The sequence below is a fragment of the Delphinus delphis genome, chromosome 17, assembly GCF_949987515.2.
Source record: "Delphinus delphis chromosome 17, mDelDel1.2, whole genome shotgun sequence".
Taxonomy (NCBI): domain Eukaryota; kingdom Metazoa; phylum Chordata; class Mammalia; order Artiodactyla; family Delphinidae; genus Delphinus; species Delphinus delphis.
In genome coordinates, this window is record NC_082699.1 from 44,056,756 (window position 1) to 44,080,929 (window position 24,174).

General features: G+C 38.2%; 1 protein-coding gene across 11 annotated transcripts in view; it reads left to right on the forward strand.

Annotated features, from left to right (window-relative positions):
- The window catches only part of VPS13B (vacuolar protein sorting 13 homolog B), a 798,456-nt gene that overhangs the window by 693,962 nt on the left and 80,320 nt on the right, over positions 1 to 24,174 (forward strand). For 10 of the 11 annotated variants that reach the window (XM_059994971.1, XM_059994970.1, XM_059994972.1 and 7 more), the window contains 3 exons: positions 5,289 to 5,470; positions 6,566 to 6,915; positions 12,166 to 12,327. In XM_059994971.1, coding sequence (XP_059850954.1) covers positions 5,289 to 5,470; positions 6,566 to 6,915; positions 12,166 to 12,327 — 694 coding nt within the window. Of the gene's footprint in view, positions 1 to 5,288; positions 5,471 to 6,565; positions 6,916 to 12,165; positions 12,328 to 24,174 lie in introns of those variants that run through there. The other variant, XM_059994979.1, reaches the window with a different exon arrangement.

The following is a 24,174-nucleotide window of genomic DNA, read 5'->3' on the forward strand; positions in this document are numbered from 1 at the left end:
CTTGACGTTTGGAACTGCTTTGCCACCTTGTTACAAGGTATTGACAGTAGTTCCCTGTGCTATACAGTAGGTCCTTGTTGCTTATCTATTTTAATTTTTTAAAATTTATTTATTTATTTATTTTTGGCTGTGTTGGGTCTTCGTTGTTGCACATGGGCTTTCTCTAGTTGTGGCAAGTGGGGGCTACTCTTCGTTGCGGTGAATGGGCTTCTCATCGCGGTGGCTTCTCTTGTTGCAGAGCACGGGCTCTAGGCGCACGGACTTCAGTAGTTGCAGCACGCGGGCTCAGTAGTTGTGGCTCTCAGGCTCTAGAGCACAGGCTCAGTAGTTGTGGCGCACGGGCTTAGTTGCTCCAGCATGTGGGATCTTCCCGGACCAGGGCTCGAACCCATGTCCCCTAAATTGGCAGGCGGATTCTTAACCACTGCGCCACCAGGGAAGCCCTGCTTATCTATTTTATATGTAGTAGTTTGTATCTACTAATCCCAAACTCTTAATTTATCCCTTCCCCAACCCATCCCCCACTATCCCTCTTGGTAACTGTAAGTTTGTTTTCTATTTCTGTGAGTCTATTTCTGTTTTGTAAATAAGTTCATTTATATCATTTTTTTTTAGATTCCACATATAAGTGATATATGATTTGTCCTTGTCTGGCTGACTTACTTCACTTAATATGATAATCTCTAGCTACATCCATGTTGCTGCAAATGGCATTATTTCACTCATTTTTATGGCTGAGTAATATCCCATTGTGTATATATACTACATCTTCTTTATTCATTCATCTGTTGATGGAATTTTTTAAATAAAATAGAAACTATCAATGTGAAAAGGACAAATACTATATAATTCCACTTATATGAGATACCAAGACTAGTCAAATTTATAAAGACAAAAGTAGAATGGTGATTGCCAGGAGATGAGGGAGAGGAAAATTGTTTAATGGGTATGGACTTTCAGTTTGGGAAGATGAAGAAATTCTGAAGATGGACGATGATGTTAGTTGCACAACAATGTGAATGTACTTAATGCCACTGAACTGTACACTTGTAACTGGTTAAAACAGTGAATTTTAAGTTATGTGTATTTTACCACAATTTAAAAAATATTTTCAGTAACCTCCCCCCTGCCATTTTATAGCTGTACGAGGTTACAACAGAGGTGTATTTCTTATTTGCAGTTAGAGTTAAAACATTCCCCAAAAAAGACAGATCTAAGGTGTAGAGAGAACATGGTGCATCGTCCCTTGTCTTCTCTCCTCCATGCGGTGCTCTCCCAGGATGGACAGGACAATGTTTTTGCAGTAGGCAGTGGAGAGTTTAGGTGAACCAATGTTGAGAAACAGTGCCACACTGGGATGAATGACAATGTGATATTGTCAGATCCCTCTTGGGAGCTAAAGGTAATCACCAGCAACTAACATTAACCTAAGTAACCAGTACGGTACCCTGTTTGCCAACCAGGAAAAGAGGGATGAGATTTTTTTTTCTCTTATGGAGTGATAGACATTATGCTAAGCAGTTTCTATGTAGTACCTCCTTTAATACTCAAAAAGTAAGTCCAATTACTATACTTACTTTACAGATGAGAAAACAGATTTAGCTAGATGAAATAATTTGCCCATGATTACAGTGTAAGTGGAAGCAGTGCAAGCATTTTCATCTCGGTTTTCTTACCTCAATCATTCTTTTCTTAATCTCTATGCTATATTATAAAACTCTTATTACCACAGAGGGATACAGAGAAAAGCCCAAGGCTTTATCAATCAAGTCAGATCATTGTTGGATACCTGCAGAGCTATAGGGGTGACATCCAGGGGTGAATCTTTAAGGATTATGCCTGGGTCCCTGCAGTGCCTATGGATCAATCAAGATCTAAACTTACTAAAACACTCCTTGTTTAAAGGAGTTGATACCCTTCTATGGATCACCCAGGACAGTTAATAAGTCCCTTTGGCTAAAATGAAGGTATGGATATGTAAAACTCCTGCCATACTTTCTACTCTTTAGAATATTTCCTCTATTCTAAAAATTTGAATTTCCATTAGGAACTTATTGATATTTGAACTAACTACTGAATCTTGTGTTCTATGTATTACTATTTGAAAGGTTTTGCTCCTTGGAGCCATCTTTACTTTTCCATTTCTGATTATTACACATCGCATGAATTATGTTTTTCCTTTTGATATCTGGATCAGATCGAAGTCCATTGTACTTAATTAAGGAAATGATATAAATGTAGTTGCTATAAGTGTCCCTAGCAGGGTCATTGTTCTCATTTTTATGACTGTTTAGCTCTATCATAGTTAGATATTTTTAATCCTTATGTAAAAGGTAAACATGCATATGTACTTTTATAGTGTATAGTGATGATCGAATTAAGTTGAATATCAAAAACTATAAATTTACTGATTCAAAATATAAAGCATTTCATGTGCATATACCATATTAATTTTGTGTTTAACACATTTTAATTTTGATATAACTCCAATTTTTAAATAAAACTAACTTTTTAAATATAGATTAATCTAGTAACATTTTAGTCAGGATTTCAAGATGGAAAGAGTGCTGACCACTTGAATATATACGTTAGGAGTTACTGTATAGACCTAAAAATATCTTTTAACCATTGATTTGTACATTTAATTTAGGAAAAGTGAAAAATCAATTTGTTATAAATAAAGATTTTGACACGCACTTATTTGTGACATCTTAGCAACCTTTTTCAACATGTTACAGAATTTGCTACTCTCAAGAGAGAGAAAAGTAAATCTTGGAAAATCTCAAGAGTGCCAAAAATTGCAGTTGACAGAGAAATTCTTCAGATAAACACCTCAAATTTTGTACTTACTGTTTTAAAACTGATCTCAAAGTACTCTCACCTGGATTTTTAATATTTTGACTAACGCTATACCCTATTTTTAACAACTTCTTAAAGTATTATAAGGGAGAGATTTCATATGTGTAAAACACACGTACAGGGCTTCCCTGGTGGCTCAGTGGTTGAGAGTCCACCTGGCAATGCAGGGGACGCGGGTTCGTGTCCCGGTTCGGGAAGATCCCACATGCCGCGGAGCTGCTGGGCCCGTGAGCCATGGCCGCTGAGCCTGCACATCTGGAGCCTGTGCTCCGCAATGGGAGAGGCCACAACAGTGAGAGGCCCGTGTACCGCAAAAAAAAAAAAAAAAGTATCTCCTTTCTAAAACACACGTACAACTAATACAGTTTGGTCTTTCTGAATAAATATAAGTTTTAATTTTACCTTGCCAATGAGATCTTTTTTTAACTTTAATTTTTTTAATTGAAGTATAGTTGATTTACCATGTTGTGTTAGTTTCTGGTGTATAGCAAAGTGAGTCAGTTATAAAATGTGTGTGTGTATATATATATATATATATATACACACACACATATATATACACACACACACATACACATACATACACACATGTTTTCATATTCTTTTCCAGTATAGGTTATTACAAGATATTGAATATAGCTCCCTGTGCTATACAGTAGGACCTTGTCGTTTATTTTAAATGAGATCTTTATTTGTAACTCCACAGATAAATTCCTAGAAAGCTATTTGGATTAGTATACCCATTTATAGAAGTTTTAAAAATATACCTAGCTGCATTTTCATGCATAACATTTCATCAGAAACATAGTGCCCCAGAGTTGTGTTTTCTTTGCATGCAGTGGAGTTTTTCTAACATTGCGGTAAATACCACCACATAACTGTAAACACCTGGAAGTTAAATATTCAGTAAACCTAGCTTTCATTTTCACCAGCCTTTTTACAACCTCTTTCAAAACTCAGCTGAAGATTCACACTCTGCAAATCCCACATGATTCACCCTGTGCCATTCTGACTTCCTCTTGTATTTCCACTCTGGCAGCACTTCCAACTTGCCTATTCCTTGTTGGTTGTTCTGTTTTATAATGTTTGTAAACATCTACATATTTTATATCGCCAGTTAGACTGGGAATTCTTTGAAAACCAAGGATTTATTTCTTTAGTTTTTCTTGTCATAGTTCTCCCTAGGATACTATAAACCATTGTTTCTTCTCTAGGCTCCTCATGGATTTGGGAGCCAGGCTACCATAGCTGTAGAGCAAATTTCAGATTTGGAAAGAAGAGGGTGGAAGACGGTAAGGGGGAATAGGGCAGCATCTATTTAGTGATCCACAATTAGCAGAATGCACCTTGGCCCCTCCCAATCCCCAGGTCTCATGCTTCTACTAGCATTGAGGGGAGGCAGCTAGGCTGCATGTTTCCCATGCACACCAGCAGCCGCTATGTACAAATTTCTTCCCTCCTACAGATGCCTTCACTATTTATTTTAATTGACTTTTACTGGTATAAAATGGTGTTGGGAGGATGGACAAGTAAAGAGAGGACACATGTGGTGTAATTGTCCATGGAGCCTTGGTTCTTCTGGACATGGTCATAACTTTTATGGCACCTAATACAGTATGCAGTAGGTATTCAATACAGAGTATTGGCTAACTCATATGGGAATATGGATGTGGATGACCTGGAGAAGTAAAACAAAAGAAAGATTTATGGTGACACTGAAAATATTGGGTTTTTTGAACAGCAGAGTCATACTCTGAATTGTGTTGGTCTTAACTTACGGACAGCTTGTTCTCATATTAGTTTAAGTGAAATGTGGATGGAAGAAAATTGGGTTGGAGGTCAACATGGCCTGGGGTTTCAGGAATCCTTCAAAATTTTTCTGCTAATAACTCATAGAGAATAATCAGCAAGAACTTAATTTTTTTAATTAATTTATTTAATTTATTTATTTTTGGCTGCATTGGGTCTTCATTGCTGAGCACGGGCTTTCTCTAGCTGTGGCGAGTGGGGGCTACTCTTTGTTGTGGTGCATGGGCTTCTCATTGCGGTGGCTTCTCTTGTTGCGGAGCACAGGCTGTAGGCACATGGGCTTCAGTAATTGTGGCTCGTGGACTCTAGAGTGCAGGCTCAGTAGTTGTGGCACACAGGCTTATTTGCTCTGTCACATGTGGGATCTTCCTGGACCAGGGCTCAAACCCGTGTCGCCTGCATTGGCAGGCAGATTCTTAACCACTGCACCACCAGGGAAGCCTCAGAACTTAATTTTTTAAAACGACTTGTTTATGTGAGCAAATATGGAAGATTTGATGAGAACATTGACTATAGGATTATGGGAGCTAGCTTTAAAAACCCCTATAGAAAGACATTTCATTTATATGATGTTGGGAAATTTAGGTTATTGAACTTATTTTATTAATTATCTCCCACAGCTCTGCAAGTGAATCTGGTTCTCAAAGCACTTGTGACCAACTTGTAACTCCAACAGCCCTGGCTGCCTGTACCAGAGTTGACTCCTGTTTTACGCCATGGTTTGTCCCATCTCTTGGCGTTTCCTTCCAGTTTGCTCACCTGGAGTTCCATTTTTGTCATCACCTTGATCAACTAGGCACAGGTACTCTATTTTAGCATCAGAATAACATTCACTTAATATTTACTGTTTTATCCCTGCACAAAACTCCTTCCCTACTGACCACCACTCACAAGGTGGAGGAAACTTTTAGAAGCAGCATTCATCTCCTCTAACAGTAAGCACCAGCAAAGTTATTCTGAAGTTGATTTCATATGATAGGTGTCCCCCTTACATTTGAACCATCTTATGGACCTGTTATATAGGGTACCAGTTATATTGAATTGCCATGATTTTGCACACTTCCTAATGAGAATTTTCAAGGAAGTTACAAAAATTGCAGGTTTTACTGTTACTCCAATTATGATCTTTTTGAAAGAAATACATCTGTTTTTTTCCTATCTTATGAGCCATTACATGAATGGCATATAGTTTCCAAAAGTACTTGATATTACCTTATCTCGAAAGTACAAAAACCTTCTACAAAAAATGGGCAAATTCTCCAATAATTTAAAAGACTAGCATTTTTACAAGTTTATAAGGTAGAAGAATAAGTTTTTCCACACACCAAAAGTGGCCTTTTATAAGTTTGCTCATGTTCATGAATAATTATCCCTAAAAGCCTGTACCAAACCTTTTCTATTTAATACATTTTGATTCTGGTATTAGGTTTTCAACCTACATGTAATGGAAAAACGAAAAAAATCAGATTAAAACTAAACACAGCTGCTGTTAAGCATCTTGCCTTTTCAGCAAAAATGGAGTTTAACCTGTATTTTCTAACTCTGTTTGGGTCATGTTTTTGGTTTTGAGATTTGATGGTAGATACAGAGCACTTCTATGAAATGCTTCTTAAATATTTGCCTCCTCTTCATTTTATTTGTTGTCTTTTGTGATCAAATTTTTATCTGTGCATGTAACCTTTGTAAAGAGACCTGCTGATTGAACAAAACAGTTTTGTTTGCAAATATCAAATGGTAATTCAAATGTTATATTATCTTCAAGAGAATATTTGAATTTATTAACCAGCAAATATTGCATTCAGTAACCAAGAAATGAAAAATTTAAATGTCATCTCTTTATTTCCATAAAGCGTTGGCTCATCTCAACTGCTGTTTTTCTTGTTTGTTTTCTCAACAGCTCCACCGCAATACCTACAGCCATTTATTTCTGATAAAAATGTGCCATCTGAACTAGAATACATGATTATTTCCTTCAAAGAACCACACATGTATCTTCGACAATGGAACAATAGTTCTGTCTGTCAGGAGATGCAGTTCTCAGCTCAAGCAGACTGTAAACTTCTAGAGTGCAGAAATGTTACAATGCAAAGCATGGTGAAACCCTTCAGCATCTTTGGACAGATTGCAGTTTCCAGCAATGCAGTAGAAAAGCTGATTGATTGCTCTATCAACGTTGACTCAATATTTGTAAACTTTGGGCAACATGTAGTTCATTCTCTAAACACTGCAATACAAGCTTGGCAACAGGTATGTATATTCTAGAACAGTTTACAGTTTGTCTGTGTGTGATCTTTTACTAGGCACTTTATGTTATCACTTCTAATAATAAATTAAGCACAAACAAAAATGTGAGAGAATGAAGAATTTGATGGGCACCATAATATTTGGGGCCTCCTCTGTTTTGGCAAAGTGATACATGTTATTTTTAAAACCTTTGGAGAACATGGGTTCTCTACACATGCATCAGAGATGATGCCCACATTTTTGTGACTAATGTACCACATCTGTGTGGAAAGTAACACATTCCCAGAAATTTTTTCCAAGTATTATGGCTTTAGTTTGCCAAAGCTCAACTTGGTATGTATCACATTGTCGAAGCAGCCATTGCAGAAATGAAGAACCTGTGTGAGGCTTCCTGATATAAGCAGTTCATCTTTTCAAAGAGAAAAGGCAGTGAGAGGAAATTATGTGAACATAGTATAATTTAATTTTAGTCTTTCTCCCATTATCATTCTGCCATTTTGATTCACTAAAAAAGCACTCGATAATAGATTTTGTAACCAGCTAAAGACTCTTGATAATAATTTTTTACTTTTACCTTTTGTCAGAAATTATCCATATCGAAAAAGAGTTAGAATATACGTCTGTTTTGAATGACATATTTAAAATGGGGAACCTGCCCACGTCCACTAACATGAAATTAATTTCACAGAATAGTTGGATAATATTGATAATATGCTCAGTGATTTAATAACAAATCACCTCTGCTTCCCTTACTGATTTTCAGTATAATATTGCATTTCAATAAAGCTTGTGTTATTTAAGCTGAGACATTTCCCCACATTTTGTATGTTACAGGTATTTGTGCAGACTAACTCCCCAAGAGAAATGGTCCTTCACTCCACCCTGACCTCATGTGGGGATGGGGCAGTGGTGGGGGGGAGGGGCTTGAGTTCTAGAATTTTTATGGGAATGAACTCTTTTCTTTATATGCATGAAGACCTATACAAGACTAAGGAATTAATTACCTAACATGGCACTACAATAGCAAAGGGAAAGAAGATAACACATCTGTTTCATATTTTAAAATTCTTTTTTAAGGGCATTCCATGGTTTTCTTGCTGCAGAGGACATGCGTAAAATAAGAGCTAGTGTGATCTAAATCTTTGCAGCTGGTTCGAATAGCGATGTGAAAAAAACCTCCGTGGCTCCAATTTCTGTTTTTTGTCATATTTTGAACAATGCATTTAATAAAAAACAAACCTAGAAAATATAAAAGAGTCATTGATAGAGCATTTAATCCCAGGATATTTTTGTCTTGGTATCAGGACCATTGTAAGAGGACTCATGTGTAGCAACTACTGCAAAATGGCCCTCAGAAATATCAGTTTCCTCCCAGGGTAAAAATATTCTCTTAGACACAGCTATACATATAAATAAAATACAGTGCATAAATATTTAAATGTTTTAAACCACATCAGAGTGTGAATGACTGACTGGCTAACACAGTGCCTTGAAGGAATATTCTGAGTTTTTTTAAAAATGGAATTGTATATTTGATTAAGTAGAGCCATATGTCACGTAGCATATCGCTGACAGGTACATTCTGTGAATAGTTGGTTCTGATTTATACAGGGATTTGGCAATGTTAACATGAGCCACAAGAGGATATACTTCTGTAATTGTTGCTATAATTTTCTTGTTTCCTCCCATGTCAAGCGTACTTGCCACCAAGTTTTAATGTGGTAGGCATCTCTAACCCTGTGTATTCTAAAGTAAATACAAAAATGCACTACTTTGAAATTACAGGACATTTGACATTGAAATGGGCTTATAGAGGGGTTATTAAGTTCATTGTTTCTAAGATGTTCTGAATGTGGTTTATCCCCTTTAGAGGGGAAACTTAGTTACCCAAGCTTGGATTTTATTATGTATATAATGCTCATATACAGTATAATTATTGCCAATGAAAAACGTGAACTTAACAAGCTGGATAAGCAATTTGAGTTTTCCACATACTTTTTATCGGGTTCGTATCCGAGACAAGTCATTTGTATCCAGTGTGGATGGACCAGACAGTTGAAGCATGAAACAATTTGGCCTTTCACCTTTAGGTCACAGTTCAAGATTAACAGAAGCCTTCATCAGTGTCTGATTTCTCTGGCTGTAGTTTTTTTTTTCTCTTTTGTAAATGATTAATGTTTTGTGAAACCAGATTAAGGACCCAAAATGCCACTTGCAGTTTGCTTTATATTTCCATGTCACATTCCCACATTTGGACCAAATAGGATTTAAAGGAGATTTTTATTTAAAAATCAAGGTTGTGCTCATGTATCTTATCTTACACCATAATGATATCTCTCTTTAATTGCCTGTATAACAGTCCAGTACAAATCTTAAATGTAAATAAGCCATCTCTTAATTACGAAAGCATTCTGAGGTTGCGCTTTTATATGATGTCACATACAATATGTACAAATTTTTTTATAATATACTAGAATTTAAACATTCCAAGAAACGCTTAAACTTATTACAGTTTTAATGAACTCCACAGATGAAGGAGCAGTAGAGAAACAGTTCCCTGAGGACTTTGAGTATTCTTTAGAAAAATGTAAACAAGCCCCTTGTGTTCTTTCATTTACATTTTTTCCTAAAACCCTCATCATTTATTAAAGGTCAGTTTTTAGAGATGAGGAAAGTAATATGATTTTTTTCTACCCAAGCCCCATCTGGTAACTTAACCTCTGTGTAACCAGCAGATTGATCCCAATTCATTATGAAAATTGAATTTCAGTCTCAGGATGTCTATCTAAGTGGGAGTTGGAATCATATCCCTTTCTTCATGTTTGTACTGTTGGACCTAACGGAGAGAAAAATGTTTACAAGGAGAGCAGTTTATGTTGATTATATAACGCTAAATGGAAAAATCTCATCAAAACTAATTGTACACTGTGACTCCAGTTTAATTAAAGGTTTACAAACCTTTAAATATATAAGATATATAAGATAGGATTAGATCGGATAGACTAGAATAGGAACAGGCAGGACACTCAGAAGTGAAAAATTGCTGGAAAAAAAAATTCTCCAAAATGTTCACAGCAGTTATCCCTGAGTATAAAATTAGAGACTTTGTTTTTAAAAATCAGTACTTTCTGTATTTTCTAATTTTTATACTGGGAACATATATTACACTTGTAATTTTAAAAGTTAAATTTACTCATGTTTGTTTCATAAGTGTTTATTGAGTACTTATGTGTCAGGCATTATGCTGACTACAGGAGCAAAAGTTGTAACTAACAAAGACCTGGTTCCTGCCCTTATGCAGCATAGAGTCTAATGATGGAGACAACAATGACCCATAATCATGCAAATAATTACTCAGTCCCAATAGGGATCAGTGCTTTTAAGGCAAAATACATAGTGTTGTGTGAGCATAAAATAGAGGGACCTAAGGTGATCTGGGAGGATCCCAGGAGGCTACTTTACTCTGAGGGCATGACCTGAAAACAGAAACCTGAAAGCTGAGTTGGAAGAAATTAGTCAAGCAAGGAGGAAAAGAGGTCCAAGCAGAAGAAAGGCACTGAGGCAGGAAGGAATTTGATGTGTTGGATGAATTGAAAGGAGGCCAGTGCAGCGTTGGAGCGGCTGAAAAGGGCTGGTGGAGCTGGGGTCTAGCAGGCAAACGGAGAGTGGTTCAAGATGCAGCAGGGGCCAGATCAGGCAGGACGCCTAAAACCCACGGGCCGTCCAGTTTTGAAATCATAGCTCATGATTAAAAGCCACAGCAAAAAGTAATATGGTAGGCGGCAGATAATTACTGGTTATAACTGCTTCAGTCTCACTTAGCCAGAGACTCCTTTTATGATTCCTGTGGTTGTCAGGCAAGGTTCCACTCCATGAGAATAGAGAGGTTTGGTGAGAATAGATGGATGATAGAGCGAACGCTTTAGGAGGCCCTCAAGGGTATCTAGAAGAATGAGGTATTTCAGGGCCTCTTCACCGACTGCAGCTGTAGAGCTCTGCCTGCCCACTTTAGGGGCCTTCTGGATGATTAGGAAGGGATTGTACCTCCCAAGAAAATGTTCTCATGAGGTTCTAGATCAGGTCTTGGTCCAGGCTGGATTCCAGGTGTGTTCATCCATAGACTCCTTGGCTTCAGGCCATGTAGTCACTTAAATTTCTATGCTCATGAGTGGTATATCCCTTTTTACTCTCCCTCCCCTCAGTAAAATGGCAAATGACAGAGTGTGGCATTGTGACATTATTTAGATCCACAACCAGGAAATAGAAGCCAACTGGAGAAGCATCAGTTACATATTACCTCCTATTGTCTGCAGATTCAGTGGCTAGTTAAGATATTTTTCTTGCATTCTCAAGTTAACCATTTATTTAGCTATTCTTTTCATTTACCAAAGGTATGTTTATTATTTTTTAAGCCATAAGCTAACCAAAGTGATAAAAGAGTAAGCACAGAAATGCTCTATCACATTGCCAGTGCTTCGATATAACAGCAACCAGTGGAGATACCATTAAGTTGAGAAGGAGGTACCAACACAGGAACGTATTACTAATTTGCTGAGCCTTAGTAGATTAATGGAAGACATTTGCTGATTGATTATTAGCTGAAACAGACACCAACAACTGTTTTTCAACTAACGTTTTTTGTCTTGAAAACTGCAGCTTGGCTTATACTGACTCTGAAGTTGATCTGTTTCGTGTGTTCAGCCTCTTAACAATAGCGGGAAAGTTATGGTTTTATTTACATCTCTCCCTGAGCAGATTTACACACACATATCCACCCTCCCCCTCAAGGGAACTGGGGATGTATTACCTAAATGATCCTTACTTTCTGTAGGGTACAAACTGTGGCTTTGGTAATTGGTCTTGATTGTCAAGTTGAGAAGGCCAGGAACATGGTAATTCTAGCCTGTGGTACTCTGCTCAAAAACGTGCGCTACCCAGTACAGCATTCTTTGTAGCATGTTAATTCATTTAAAAATGTTAAAAGTTTGAAGGATCTCATTGTTCTTTTACTCTTCTGTGTGTATGATTTATTTTGCAGGAATATAAATCAAAACATATTCTTGGAACATTTAAGATCTCTTTAAGGTATTTTTTGTGCTTATCCTGGAAGTATAGAATACTTTGTATACCAGAGCTAATGACAACAGATCTTTTAGTATTTCTGTGTTGTAACAATCGCCACTGGGCAGACAGCTGCCAAACATCTTGCAATTAATCTGATGCACATTGGCTTTCGTATTCTTTTTCTTTCAGAATAAATGCCCTGAGGTAGAGGAGTTGGTCTTCAGCCATTTTGTGATCTGTAATGACACACAGGAGACACTGCGGTTTGGCCAGGTGGATACTGATGAAAATATTCTGCTGGCCAGTCTCCATAGTCACCAGTACAGCTGGCGCTCTCACAAATCCCCACAGGTATTTGAGAAACAGCCTTACAAACACAGCAATTTTTAAGGTTGCGGATTCATTTCTTCTGCATTTGTTTGCCTGTGTCTAGTTATTTCCCTTTTTAAGTCTCCCACGGGGTCGCACAGTATGGCTACATCTGACAGAAACCCAGAAATGTTTAGAGGAGGGAGCACAGTGTACCCATGCTCCTCTTGGAGTGGACGTTCTCTTGTTCAGCATAGGTGCTCTTGAGGGAGCCTGGTGTGGTGATTATGAGGTTGAACTGTAGAGCCAGAGTACGTCAGCTTGGATCCTGGCTCTGAATTACCTCGCTTTGCTTTCATACTTCAGTTTTCTCATGTGTAAATTGGGGATAATAATAGTACCTGTTTCATAGGGTCATGAGAACTAAATAAGTTAATATGTGCAAGGCACTAAAATAGTGCTTGATATACTATAAACATTGTATGTTGGGTATTATTTTTCATTTGTTTATTCAGATTCTTACTGTGTATATAGTCCGTGGCAGTCATGTCTTAGGCACTGGGAATTCAAAGGCAGAGAAGTCTTAGTCCTTGCCCTCCAATGACAGCTCACCGTCTGTGACAAAATGAGCACGATGACAGACTATGCCCAAGGGAGCACTGAGAAAAGACATACCAAAGGATGTCTGTTTTCCAAGTAGTATAATTCCATTTTCCTGTCACTTTAGATGGGAATAATTAGAGGGATGTGCCCTGCAGGGATAGCTGAGGATGAATTAAATACAAAGATGATGTCTTAAATGAGTAAAAGAAATCCTAGGAAGTACTCTCAAGAATAATGTATTTCTAAAACTCTGGGTAATAAGGAAACTACTGTCTGCTTATGATTAAAAGAAAGTCATTAGAGAGTTTTCCCATCTCGTCTATAGACCAGCTTTAGAATATGTTACACCCTCAGCTATTTTCTTTTTTTCAGTAGCTCGATTCTGATTTCTTACTTGCTTTTTCGTCATATTGCCACACTATTAGTATAAAATTTGGAAAAGTAGATATAGTGCAGTTCTTCTTAAGTCTGTTTAATTCTGGTTATTCTAACAGGACATTAAGACATCATATCTCCTTTTCTAATAAACGTTCTTACAAAACTGTCTCATATGATATGATATTGCACTTGTATTTTTAGAATGAATGACATTCCCTTCTTTTCTTTTTTTTTTTTTTAGTTTATTTTATTTATTTATTTGTGGCTGCATTGGGTCTTCTTTGCTGCGCGTGGGCTTTCTCTAGTTGTGGCGAACGGGGACTACTCTTCATTGCAGTGCAGGGGCTTCTCACTGCTGTGGCTTCTCTTGTTGTGGAGCACAGGCTCTAGGCACGTGGGCTTCAGTAGTTGTAGCACATGAGCTCAGTAGTTGTGGCTCGCGGGCTCTAGAGCACAGGCCTCAGTAGTTGTGGCACACGGGCTTAGTTGCTCCGCAGCATGTGAGATCTTCCCGGACCAGGGCTCGGACCCGTGTCCCCTGCATTGGCAGGCGGATTCTTAACCACTGCGCCACCAGGAAAGCCCGTGCCCTTATTTTCTAATCCTCCTTTTGAGAAATGTCTGTGTAAGCGAGTTTTTAAGTCGTTTGGTTGTTTACCCCTTGTAACATCACTAAAAGACAATTGGTTGGTTGGTTGGTTCGTTTCAAAAATAAGTAATTTTTTTTCTTACTAATTGCAAAAGTAAGAACGTAGAGCAGATATATAAACCAAAAAAGGAAAACGAAAAAGACCACCTATAATTCCAACCACCCAGAGGCAATCCATGTTGTACAGCCTTTTAGAGCTTCGAAAGGCTTCTATGATCATTGCATTCCCAGAAATGAACTACTAGTGATGGGAAAGAAACCTCTGAGAAGGTGCAGTAATGTGTGATCGTATACTGTACCTGTAGCCACTTCACCCATTCATACACACACGCTGCAGGCCTTAGCCAATGAAAAGCAAAGCAGAGGAAGCTTACCTCCCTTCAAAGTCATTTTAAGCTGCGTAGACTACCATGGCCCTCGGTGACCCTCAAGATTCCCTGGAGACTGGAGCCAGGATGGGAAAGGTGATCGTAAGAACAGAAGGCTCAGGGGTGTGGAGTAACAGTAGTCTTCATGTTATGGATGTACGGTTTCTAGATGGGAAGGACATAAACAGGAAAAAAGAATGGCTAACCACTGCCACACTATACCTTTCATATTTATACTCTTCTGCACTTGGGTCTTTTTGTATTTATTACTAGTCTTGTTTTCATAATATCCCTGTGTGATTTGTATTTTTTGTTACGCATATTTTATAGGTAAGGAGACAGAAATGTTAAGCTAAGATGGTGGTAGAGATGGATCTGAATCCCATGTCTTTTCACTCTCAATATAGTGTTATTTCCACAACATTGTCAAACTCTCCTAGGTTTTGGCAGCATGATTCGTCTGTTAGAAGAGCCAAATGGTGAGGTTTTAAGAGAAGGGCTGAGAAAATCACTGGTATAATACTCTACATTTAAAGCTAGACTAATATGGGATTCTTGGTACAAGTATGAACCCTTGCAAAGCTTTAAGGACCAAAAACAGTAAGAACCTTTTAATGACAAACTGGAAACATAAGACAGGTATCTATTAAACTTTGTTTCCCTCTTTTTAATTTGTAACTGCATCCTCTGGATACAAATTTTAAGATGAGCTACAGTCATTATAATCTTTAGACTAAAACTTAGATTGTATTTGTAAAAGGTGTCTCTTTACTACAGCTACCTATGCTACGTAAAGAAGTGTGTTTTAGGACCCTCTGAAGCCAGAGAGGTCTTAATGGGCCCAGAGGGTCTTCATGGAATTCCATACACACACAATTGCACATTCTGCTGTGTTCTAATGAGAGGTTACATCTGAGGATCAGAAAAGCTAACCACTTAGCTTCAAACTGCACCTGGAGGTAGTCATAGACTCACAAGTGAGCAAACTGTTCCTTTTTCCAGACTCCAAGTCATATCCTGCACTGCCCAGCAGCTTGGTTTTAGGAACATTTGTGTCTGCATGTTTATGCTACCTTGGGTGTTAGTCAATTCATAGTCTCAGGGAGGATTTCTAAAGTTCAGAGAACTTAACTCTGCTAAACAATGTAGCTTATATTGCAGAGATCAAGAAAGTGGCAATGACACCTGGAAAGGTTTCAAAGAGGTCAACATGTCTTAGAACCACACAGGAGGTTGCTATCAACAGTAAGTCCCAACAGGATGGAAAAAAATATAGACACAACCAATTCCAGAAATCCAAAGCTGAAAAACCTTTTAGAATTGAAATGTTATAAACTCTCCTTATAGTTTCTAACACATGCTCTGAGGCAGAATCACTTAAAATGCTGGATACCCCACAACAGTTGCTTGCCTAAGCAAACAAAGGAAGAACAAAACTTTTTCCTAGGGAATAATTGAACATATTCAGCTGCACAGTCATATATGCCACCACAGAGGGCCCTTAAATATTCCAATTCAGTAGACTTCAGATCAGGTTGGACGAGAACAGTAACCAGTCCTTTACTGAGAAGTGCTTCACATTATATGAAGTTGAATCTAAGGACTGGATATGTGAGTTTATGGAATCTTTCCCCAGAATATGGGCAGTATATGCAGCTCAGAGTCAAGGGAAGCTTTGTTTAATTTAGCCAGACTGACTTTAGTGGCGCTTCCATCATAGTAGGACTTGTGTGTAGGCTGTTCAAGTTAACTTCCTTTTCTGCTTAAGAGAGAGCACTGTTAGGTAATTAAACTGCTTGCAAAAGGAATGCCTCTATCTTGTATGTAAGGAATTACATTTGCTTTTACCCTCAAAACATGCCCAATTTAGGGCTTCCCTGGTGGTGCAGTGGTTGAGAGTCCGCCTGCCTGCCAATGCAGGGGACACGGGTTTGTACCTGGTCCGGGAAGATCCCACATGCTGCGGAGCGGCTGGGCCCGTGAGCCATGGCCGCTGGGCCTGCGCGTCCGGAGCCTGTGCTCCGCAACGGGAGAGGCCCGCGTACCGCAAAAAAAAAACATGCCCAATTTATAGATTATGCTTTTTTTTTTTTTTTTAGAATTCTTACTACGAGTGACAGAATTTTAGTAATCAAACCATCAGTCAAGGGCTTCCCTGGTGGCGCAGTGGTTTAGAGTCCACCTGCCGATGCAGGGGACACGGGTTCGTGCCCCGGTCCGGGAAGATCCCACATGCCGCTCCGCGGCTGCGCCCGTGAGTCATGACCGCTGAGCCTGCGCCTCCGGAGCCTGTGCTCCGCAGCGGGAGAGGCCACAACAGTGAGAGGCCCGCGTACCATTAAAAAAAAAAAAAAAAAAAAACATCAGTCAAGGTGAAAATGAGCTCTAGGCAGAGCTATAGAAAATAACAAAATATTGCTCCAAAATGGATATAGTAGGAAGTTTTATAAGCTTGTGAAAATGGCAGATATTTAAAAATGCGAAATGCAACAAGGTAAGAATCAATTTGGAAGAGCAGCAGAGCATCTGGGAAATACTCATCAAAGTAATCAGATTTAGGGAAGAAAATGTAAATCAGATGTTAGTTTCATCAGGCAGAGATGGGCCAACTTTTTTATGTAGGGCCAGACAGTGAATATTTTAGGCTTTCAGGGCCTTAGAGCCTCTCTCAGAGCTATTCAACTCTGTACAAAAGCAATGATAACAAATGAGTTTGACTATGTGCCATAAAATTTTAAAATAAATTTTAAAATTTATTTTAAATGAGTGTGACATAAATTTTAAAAATTTTAAATAAAATTCTATTTATAGACAACGAAATTTGAAGTTCAATAATTTTCACACATCACAAACTAGTATGCTTTTTTTGACCTTTTTCAACCATCTGAAAATGTAAAAAACACTCTTAGCTCACAGGCTATACAAAAATAGGTGGTGCACCACATTTGGCCCAGAAGCCATGCCTGATTTGCCAACCCCTGCTCTCAGGTCTCTCAGTGGACAAAATTCAGGAGACTAAAGGTTTGATATAAAATTGTCTTTGTTCTGATCTAAATGGGATTCCCATCACTTGAAAACTTGGTAGCATTTTTCAGAAATTATGAAATGACAGGTAATAGTTTAAATCTAACACTTGTAAAATCAACCTGTGCTTACCACATAACAGTAAAATATTTGTATTGTTCTTGTTCTCAGCCCATATAGACAGGAAGTTCCACAGTTCTCTATTTTTGGATGTAAAAATATTTAAAGTTGAGATCTGATCATTTTTCCTCCTGCCTAAAGGAAAAGTGATGGTTTTTTTTTTTTTTTTTTTTTTTTTTAACATCTTTATTGGGGTATAATTACTTTACAATGGTGTGTTAGTTTCTGCTTTATAACAAAGTGAATCAGTTATACATATACATATGTTCCCATATCTCTTCCCTCTTGCGTCTCCCTCCCTCCCACCCTCCCTATCCCACCCCTCCAGGCTGTCACAGAGCACCGAGCCAATATCCCCGTGCCATGCGGCTGCTTCCCTCTAGCTATCTACCTTACTACGTTTGTTAGTGTGTATATGTCCATGACTCTCTCTCGCCCCGTCACAGCTCACCCTTCCCCCTCCCCATAACCTCAAGTCCGTTCTCTAGGAGGTCTGCGTCTTTATTCCTGCCTTACCCCTAGGTTCTTCATGACATTTTTTTTTTTCTTAAATTCCATATATATGTGTTAGCATACTGTATTTGTCTTTTTCGTTCTGACTTACTTCACTGTGTATGACAGACTCTAGGGCTATCCACCTCATTACAAATAGCTCAATTTCGTTTCTTTTTATGGCTGAGTAATATTCCATTGTATATATGTGCCACATCTTCTTTATCCATTCATCCGATGATGGGCACTTAGGTTGTTTCCATCTCCGGGCTATTGTAAGTAGAGCTGCGATGAACATTTTGGTACATGACTCTTTTTGAATTTCGGTTTTCTCAGGGTATATGCCCAGTAGTGGGATTGCTGGGTCATATGGTAGTTCTATTTGTAGTTTTTTAAGGAACCTCCATACTGTTCTCCATAGTGGCTGAACCAATTCACATTCCCACCAGCAGTGCAAGAGGGTTCCCTTTTCTCCACACCCTCTCCAGCATTTATTGTTTCTAGATTTATTGATGATGGCCATTCTGACTGGTGTGAGATGATATCTCATTGTAGTTTTGATTTGCATTTCTCTAATGATTAATGATGTTGAGCATTCTTTCATGTGTTTGTTGGCAGTCTGTATATCTTCTTTGGAGAAATGTCTATTTAGGTCTTCTGCCCATTTTTGGATTGGGTTGTCACTCCCATTTACCATTGCAACAAAAAGAATAAAATATCTAGGAATAAACCTACCTAAGGAGACAAAAGACCTGTATGCAGAAAACTATAAGACACTGATGAAAGAAATTAAAGATGATACAAATAGATGGAGACATATACCATGTTCTTGGATTGGAAGAATCAACATTGTGAAAATGACTCTACTACCCAAAGCAATCTATAGATTCAATGCAATCCCTATCAAACTACCACTGGCATTTTTCACAGAACTAGAACAAAAAATTTCGCAATTTGTATGGAAACACAAAAGACCCCGAATAGCCAAAGCAATCTTGAGAACAAAAAAAGGAACTGGAGGAATCAGGCTCCCTGACTTCAGACTATACTACAAAGCTACAGTTATCAAGACAGTATGGTACTGGCACAAAAACAGAAAGATAGATCAATGGAACAGGATAGAAAGCCCAGAGATAAACCCATGCACATATGGACACCTTATCTTTGATAAAGGTGGCAGGAATGTACAGTGGAAAAAGGACAGCCTCTTCAATAAATGGTGCTGGGAAAACTGGACAGGTACATGTAAAAGAATGAAATTAGAACACTCCCTAACACCATACACAAAAATAAGCTCAAAATGGATTAAAGACCTAAATATAAGGCCAGAAACTATCAAACTCTTAGAGGAAAACATAGGCAGAACACTCTATGACATAAATCACAGCAAGATTCTTTCTGACCCACCCCCTAGAGTAATGGAAATAAAAACAAAAATAAACAAATGGGACCTAATGAAACTTCAAAGCTTTTGCACAGCAAAGGAAACCATAAACAAGACCAAAAGACAACCCTCAGAATGGGAGAAAATATTTGCAAATGAAGCAACTGACAAAGGATTAATCTCCAAAATTTACAAGCAGCTCATGCAGCTCAACAACAAAAAAAGTGATGGTTTTTTGAGTATCTACCTATGTTAGGGAAATTCCAGCCGTTGTCAATTTTATTGGCTAGACTGTCATTTCTCACTCAGTCACCACTCTTTCCATATCCATTTATATAGTGCATGTGCACACATATACCTAGAGAATGAGCACATTTCTTGTTGCCACAGTCACAAGTTAAAAAATTTTAAAAGTAGACTTAGGGACGCAGGTAAATATCCTGTGTTGGCAAAACTGTTCAAACTGATAAATTTGTCAAGTGTTCGCCCCTGCTATTATATTATATGGCACACAGCATATCAGAGTTTGCTTAGAAAGGGCAATGAAAAGGCACTCTTACACACTGAAGGTGCAGGTGGAATTGATACTTCCTTTCTGAAAAGCAATTTGATAAGAAGCATTATAGCTATTAAAATGGTCATAGCCTTTGACCCAGTAAATCTCCTACTAGTAATCTACTCTCAGGAAACAACCCAAATTAGAGCAAAGGTTTATACACAAAAATGTTTATTATAATTTGACTTATACCATCAAAAAATCAAAATGTTCACTTTTAAAGAAATAGGTACGTAAAATCTGGCGTATCTATGAGATGAACTTTTATGGGACCTTTAAATTTTTACATAGGAAGGTGAAGTGCTACCATATCATATCAGTCCGAAAAGCAGAACATAAAATTCTACACATACAATATGATCTTAACAATATAAGAAAAAATGCATAGAAAAATACTGGAAAATATGTCAAAATACTGGAAGGTATGTCAGAATGTTAACCAGTGGTTGCCTCTGAATGGTGTATTTTTTTTAAGGTGGTATTTTTCCAATGTGTTACATTTTTATATACTTCTCAACTTTTTAAAATAAAGGATATAGATTATTAAATCAGACAGAAGTTAAGTAAAAACCCTGAAAATATTTATATATAGACTAAAAGACAGGAATTTCAAATGCTAATTAGAACAGTGGCAAGTGTAATGACATTGTTGGCCAAAAAGTTCGTTCAGGTTTTCGTAGCATGCCATGGAAAACCCCAAACGAACTTTCTGGCCAACCCAATATATCAAGAATGGTTATTTTTAATGCTTCTCTTATGAACTATTGCAATAGTTTTTATCAATTATTCTCTTAGTTACATCTTTGCCCCACTTCAATCTACCTTGCAGACTACAGCTCATTTTCCTAAATGTTTTGATACTTTCCTGTCCAAAAATATTTACAGCCTCCATCATCATCTATTAAATATACCCAAACTATCTGGCATCCAAGGCCTGCCTCAGTCTACTCACAAGCCCTCCTCTCTGCCATTATTTCTTTCTAGCTGCTTGTTTGGTCTCCTTCCCTCCCATTCATTTTTAATCAATAAATGATCATTTCTTGTGACCTATTGTGTGTAATTAAATATGTACATTTTTCTAAGAAACTTACTGTCTGATGAGGGAGTCAGAAAAGTAAACAAATTATTATAGACATGATCTATATCTATGAGGATATTGTGGCATCCAGACAGGGAGAAATGATGGGTAACTGAATTAAAACACTAGCCATAGGGAAGAAGAGCAAGAGACCAGGAAATACAATCAACTGCATCTGGATATGGACATGGTCTTAATGAGAACTCAAAGAAAATGTTTCCTAGCATGAGGAGGGGAATCTGCCAAGGCTTCCTAGTGGAAGGCATGTTTGTACTGAATTTTCATGTTTAAATAAGTGTTAGGTCAGGGAAAGGCAGTGGGGAAGCGGTTCCAGGTAAAGGAAACAACATGTGTGAAAGCCACAGAGGCATGAAACAACATGGCATGGTAGGACTTGACTAATTTGGCTACAGTGTAGAGTACATGTGTGGAATTGCAAGACAGTAAAGTAGATGAAGGCCATGAGGGCCCTTGTATGCTGTGCACATGAGGCAGAACCAGGGAGACAGACAGGCAGGCAGCATGCCGTGTTCAAGGGAATTCAGGTTTTGTTCAGAATAAACTCAGGCATAAATTTGCATGCCATGCTGAAGAGATGTGTGCTAGGAAACTGGCTCTTTGGTGGTGATGGGAATACCCTGATTTGCAGGGTTGGCCGATTATCATGGTGAAAGTACTCCTACCATCGCTGATTTCAAGCTACCAATGATTTAACAACCAGCTCACAAGATTCCTGAATATTTAGCAATACTTTTTCACAAACAAGTATGAGCCAGCTCCAACACACCACTGTTTGGAGGAGTTATGTTCTGAAGAGCCTGGCTGTCCATTTTGAGGAGATACAACTAAATGTGATGGGCAGCTTTTGGCTACTGAAGGATTTTAAGTAGAGTCGTCACAGGATCACAGTTGCATTTTGGAAAGATTGCTGTCGTGTAGTTGAGAAGACAGTCTAGAGGAGGCTGAGAATACATGCAGAGGGTTGTATGGGCACCACTGTATAGCCCAGGAGTGAGAGAGATTATAGTACCTGAGCCAAGACAGAGTAGAAGTCAGAGATTGGTGAAAATGCCTAACAGACTGATCTTTCTGTGAATAACAGCTATAAATTGTGAGCAAAACACAAAGCAACTACCTCTGGAGACGAACAAAGGCAGGCAGATTTTGGAGGTGAATAGAATCCTCAAGCAAGTAATCTGCACAGAACGATTTACCCATTTTTTGTTGGCTTTGCTCTGAGGGCAACCACAGTTGTAGCAGTGCAGAGGTGGCCCACTGTCTTTCTGGCCCAAGGTACCAGGTGAAAGAGCTCAGGCAACCAAGGCTGCTAGACAGTGAGGAGAAAATCTTGGAAAATGGAAAGCCAGAGAATGGGAAAATAATATGTTGAAATTTGGCCCACCTGTCTGCTTACTGCTGAACCACACATGCATGGGGCAGACTGAAAGCAGATTGTACCCAAGGCTTAAAGAACTGAATTAATCTGCACTGCCACTCACCCAGGTGTAAGAGTTTTAGTTTGACTCTAAACAAATTAATTACCTGTTAAAAATATTAACACTCTGGAGGACTTATAAGAGAATCCAGAGTGTCCACAACATAGCATCATTTACAGTGTCCACAATATGACCCCAAATTACTTGACAGATCTCAAGAATCTCAAAAAAAAACAAAGTTACTCAATTTCAAGGGAAAGATAATTAACAGATTCCAACACCAATGTGACCCAGAGGTTGGAATTATCAGGCATATATTGTACTTTAAAGCAACTATGGCAAGAGTAAAGGAATTTTACAGATATAATTAATTTCTAAATTAGTTGATTTTTTAAACATTTTTTCAATTGAAGTATAGTTGATTTACAATATAATATTAGTTTCAGGTATACAACATAGTAATTCAAATTTTTTATAGATTATACTCCATTTAAAGTTATTATAAAATATTAACTATATTCCCTGTGCTGTACAATATATCCTTGTTGTTTATTTATTTTATACACAGTAGTTTGTACTTCTTAATCCCCTACCCCTATCTTGCCCCTTCCCCCTTCTCTTCTCCCACTGGTAACCACTATTTCTCTATATCTGTTAGTTGTCTTTTAGTTAATCAAAACAGAGGTGATTCTAGGTGGGCTAATTTAATCAGGTAAAACTACTAAAAGAGAGACTGGACCCTTTTGTGAGGAGAGAGAGGGATACATACATTCCTCCTGGCCTTGAAGAAGCAAATTACCATGTTGCAGCTGCCTATGAAGAGGACCATGGGGCAGGGAGCTGTGAGAAGCCACCAGCACCTGCAGGTGGCTGCCAGTGCTGGTCATTAAAAAGTCAAAGCCCGCATCATATAGACAGCAGAGAATAAATTCTGCCAACAACCTGAGTGAGCTTGGAAGCGGATTCTTACCAAGTCAAACCTCTAGTAAGAATGCAGCCCAGCTGACACCCCAGTTGCAATCTTGTGAGACCATAAGCAGATAACCCAGCTAAGCTCTGCTTGGACTCCTGACCCACAGACACTGTGAGATAATAAATGTGAGTTGTTTTAAGCTGCCAAATTTGTAGTAATTTTTTACTCAGCAATAAAAATACAACATGACACAAGAAAAACGTCAGTAAACTTGAAGATGGATCACTAGAAATCATCAAATCTGAAGAAGAGAGGGGAAAAAAGATTCAAACAAAATAAATAGAACTGCAGGGACCTGTGGGACAATTTCAAAAGATCTAATATATGAGTAATTGTAATGAGAGACTGAGAGGAGAGAGACAGAATGGGGCTCCAAAAATTAAAGAAATAATCTCAGAAAACTTCCCAAACTTTGTGAAAGACAGAAATTTACAGACCCAAGAAGCTCAGGAAAAACTCCAAACAGATGTTTCAAAGAAATTCACACCCAGGCACATCATAATGAAACTACTAAAAACCAAAGATAAAGAGAAAACCTTGAAGCAGCCAGAGTTAAACTATAGGGGAAACAACAATTCAAATAACTACTGACTTTTCTTTGTATATAGTGGAGGCTAATAGACAGTGGAACAAAATCTTTAACATGCTAAGAGAAGGTTTACTAAGGAGAGATCCATTTGGAAGATATTTTGAAGGTTATAATCACCAGGATTTGGTAATTGACCATGGAAGAGAAGGGCCTGGATCGACTCCAAGGTTTCAGACTTAGGGGACAGGTTGGTGGTGGTGTGCTTGGCCACAACAGGGAACTGAGTAGGAGGACAGTGT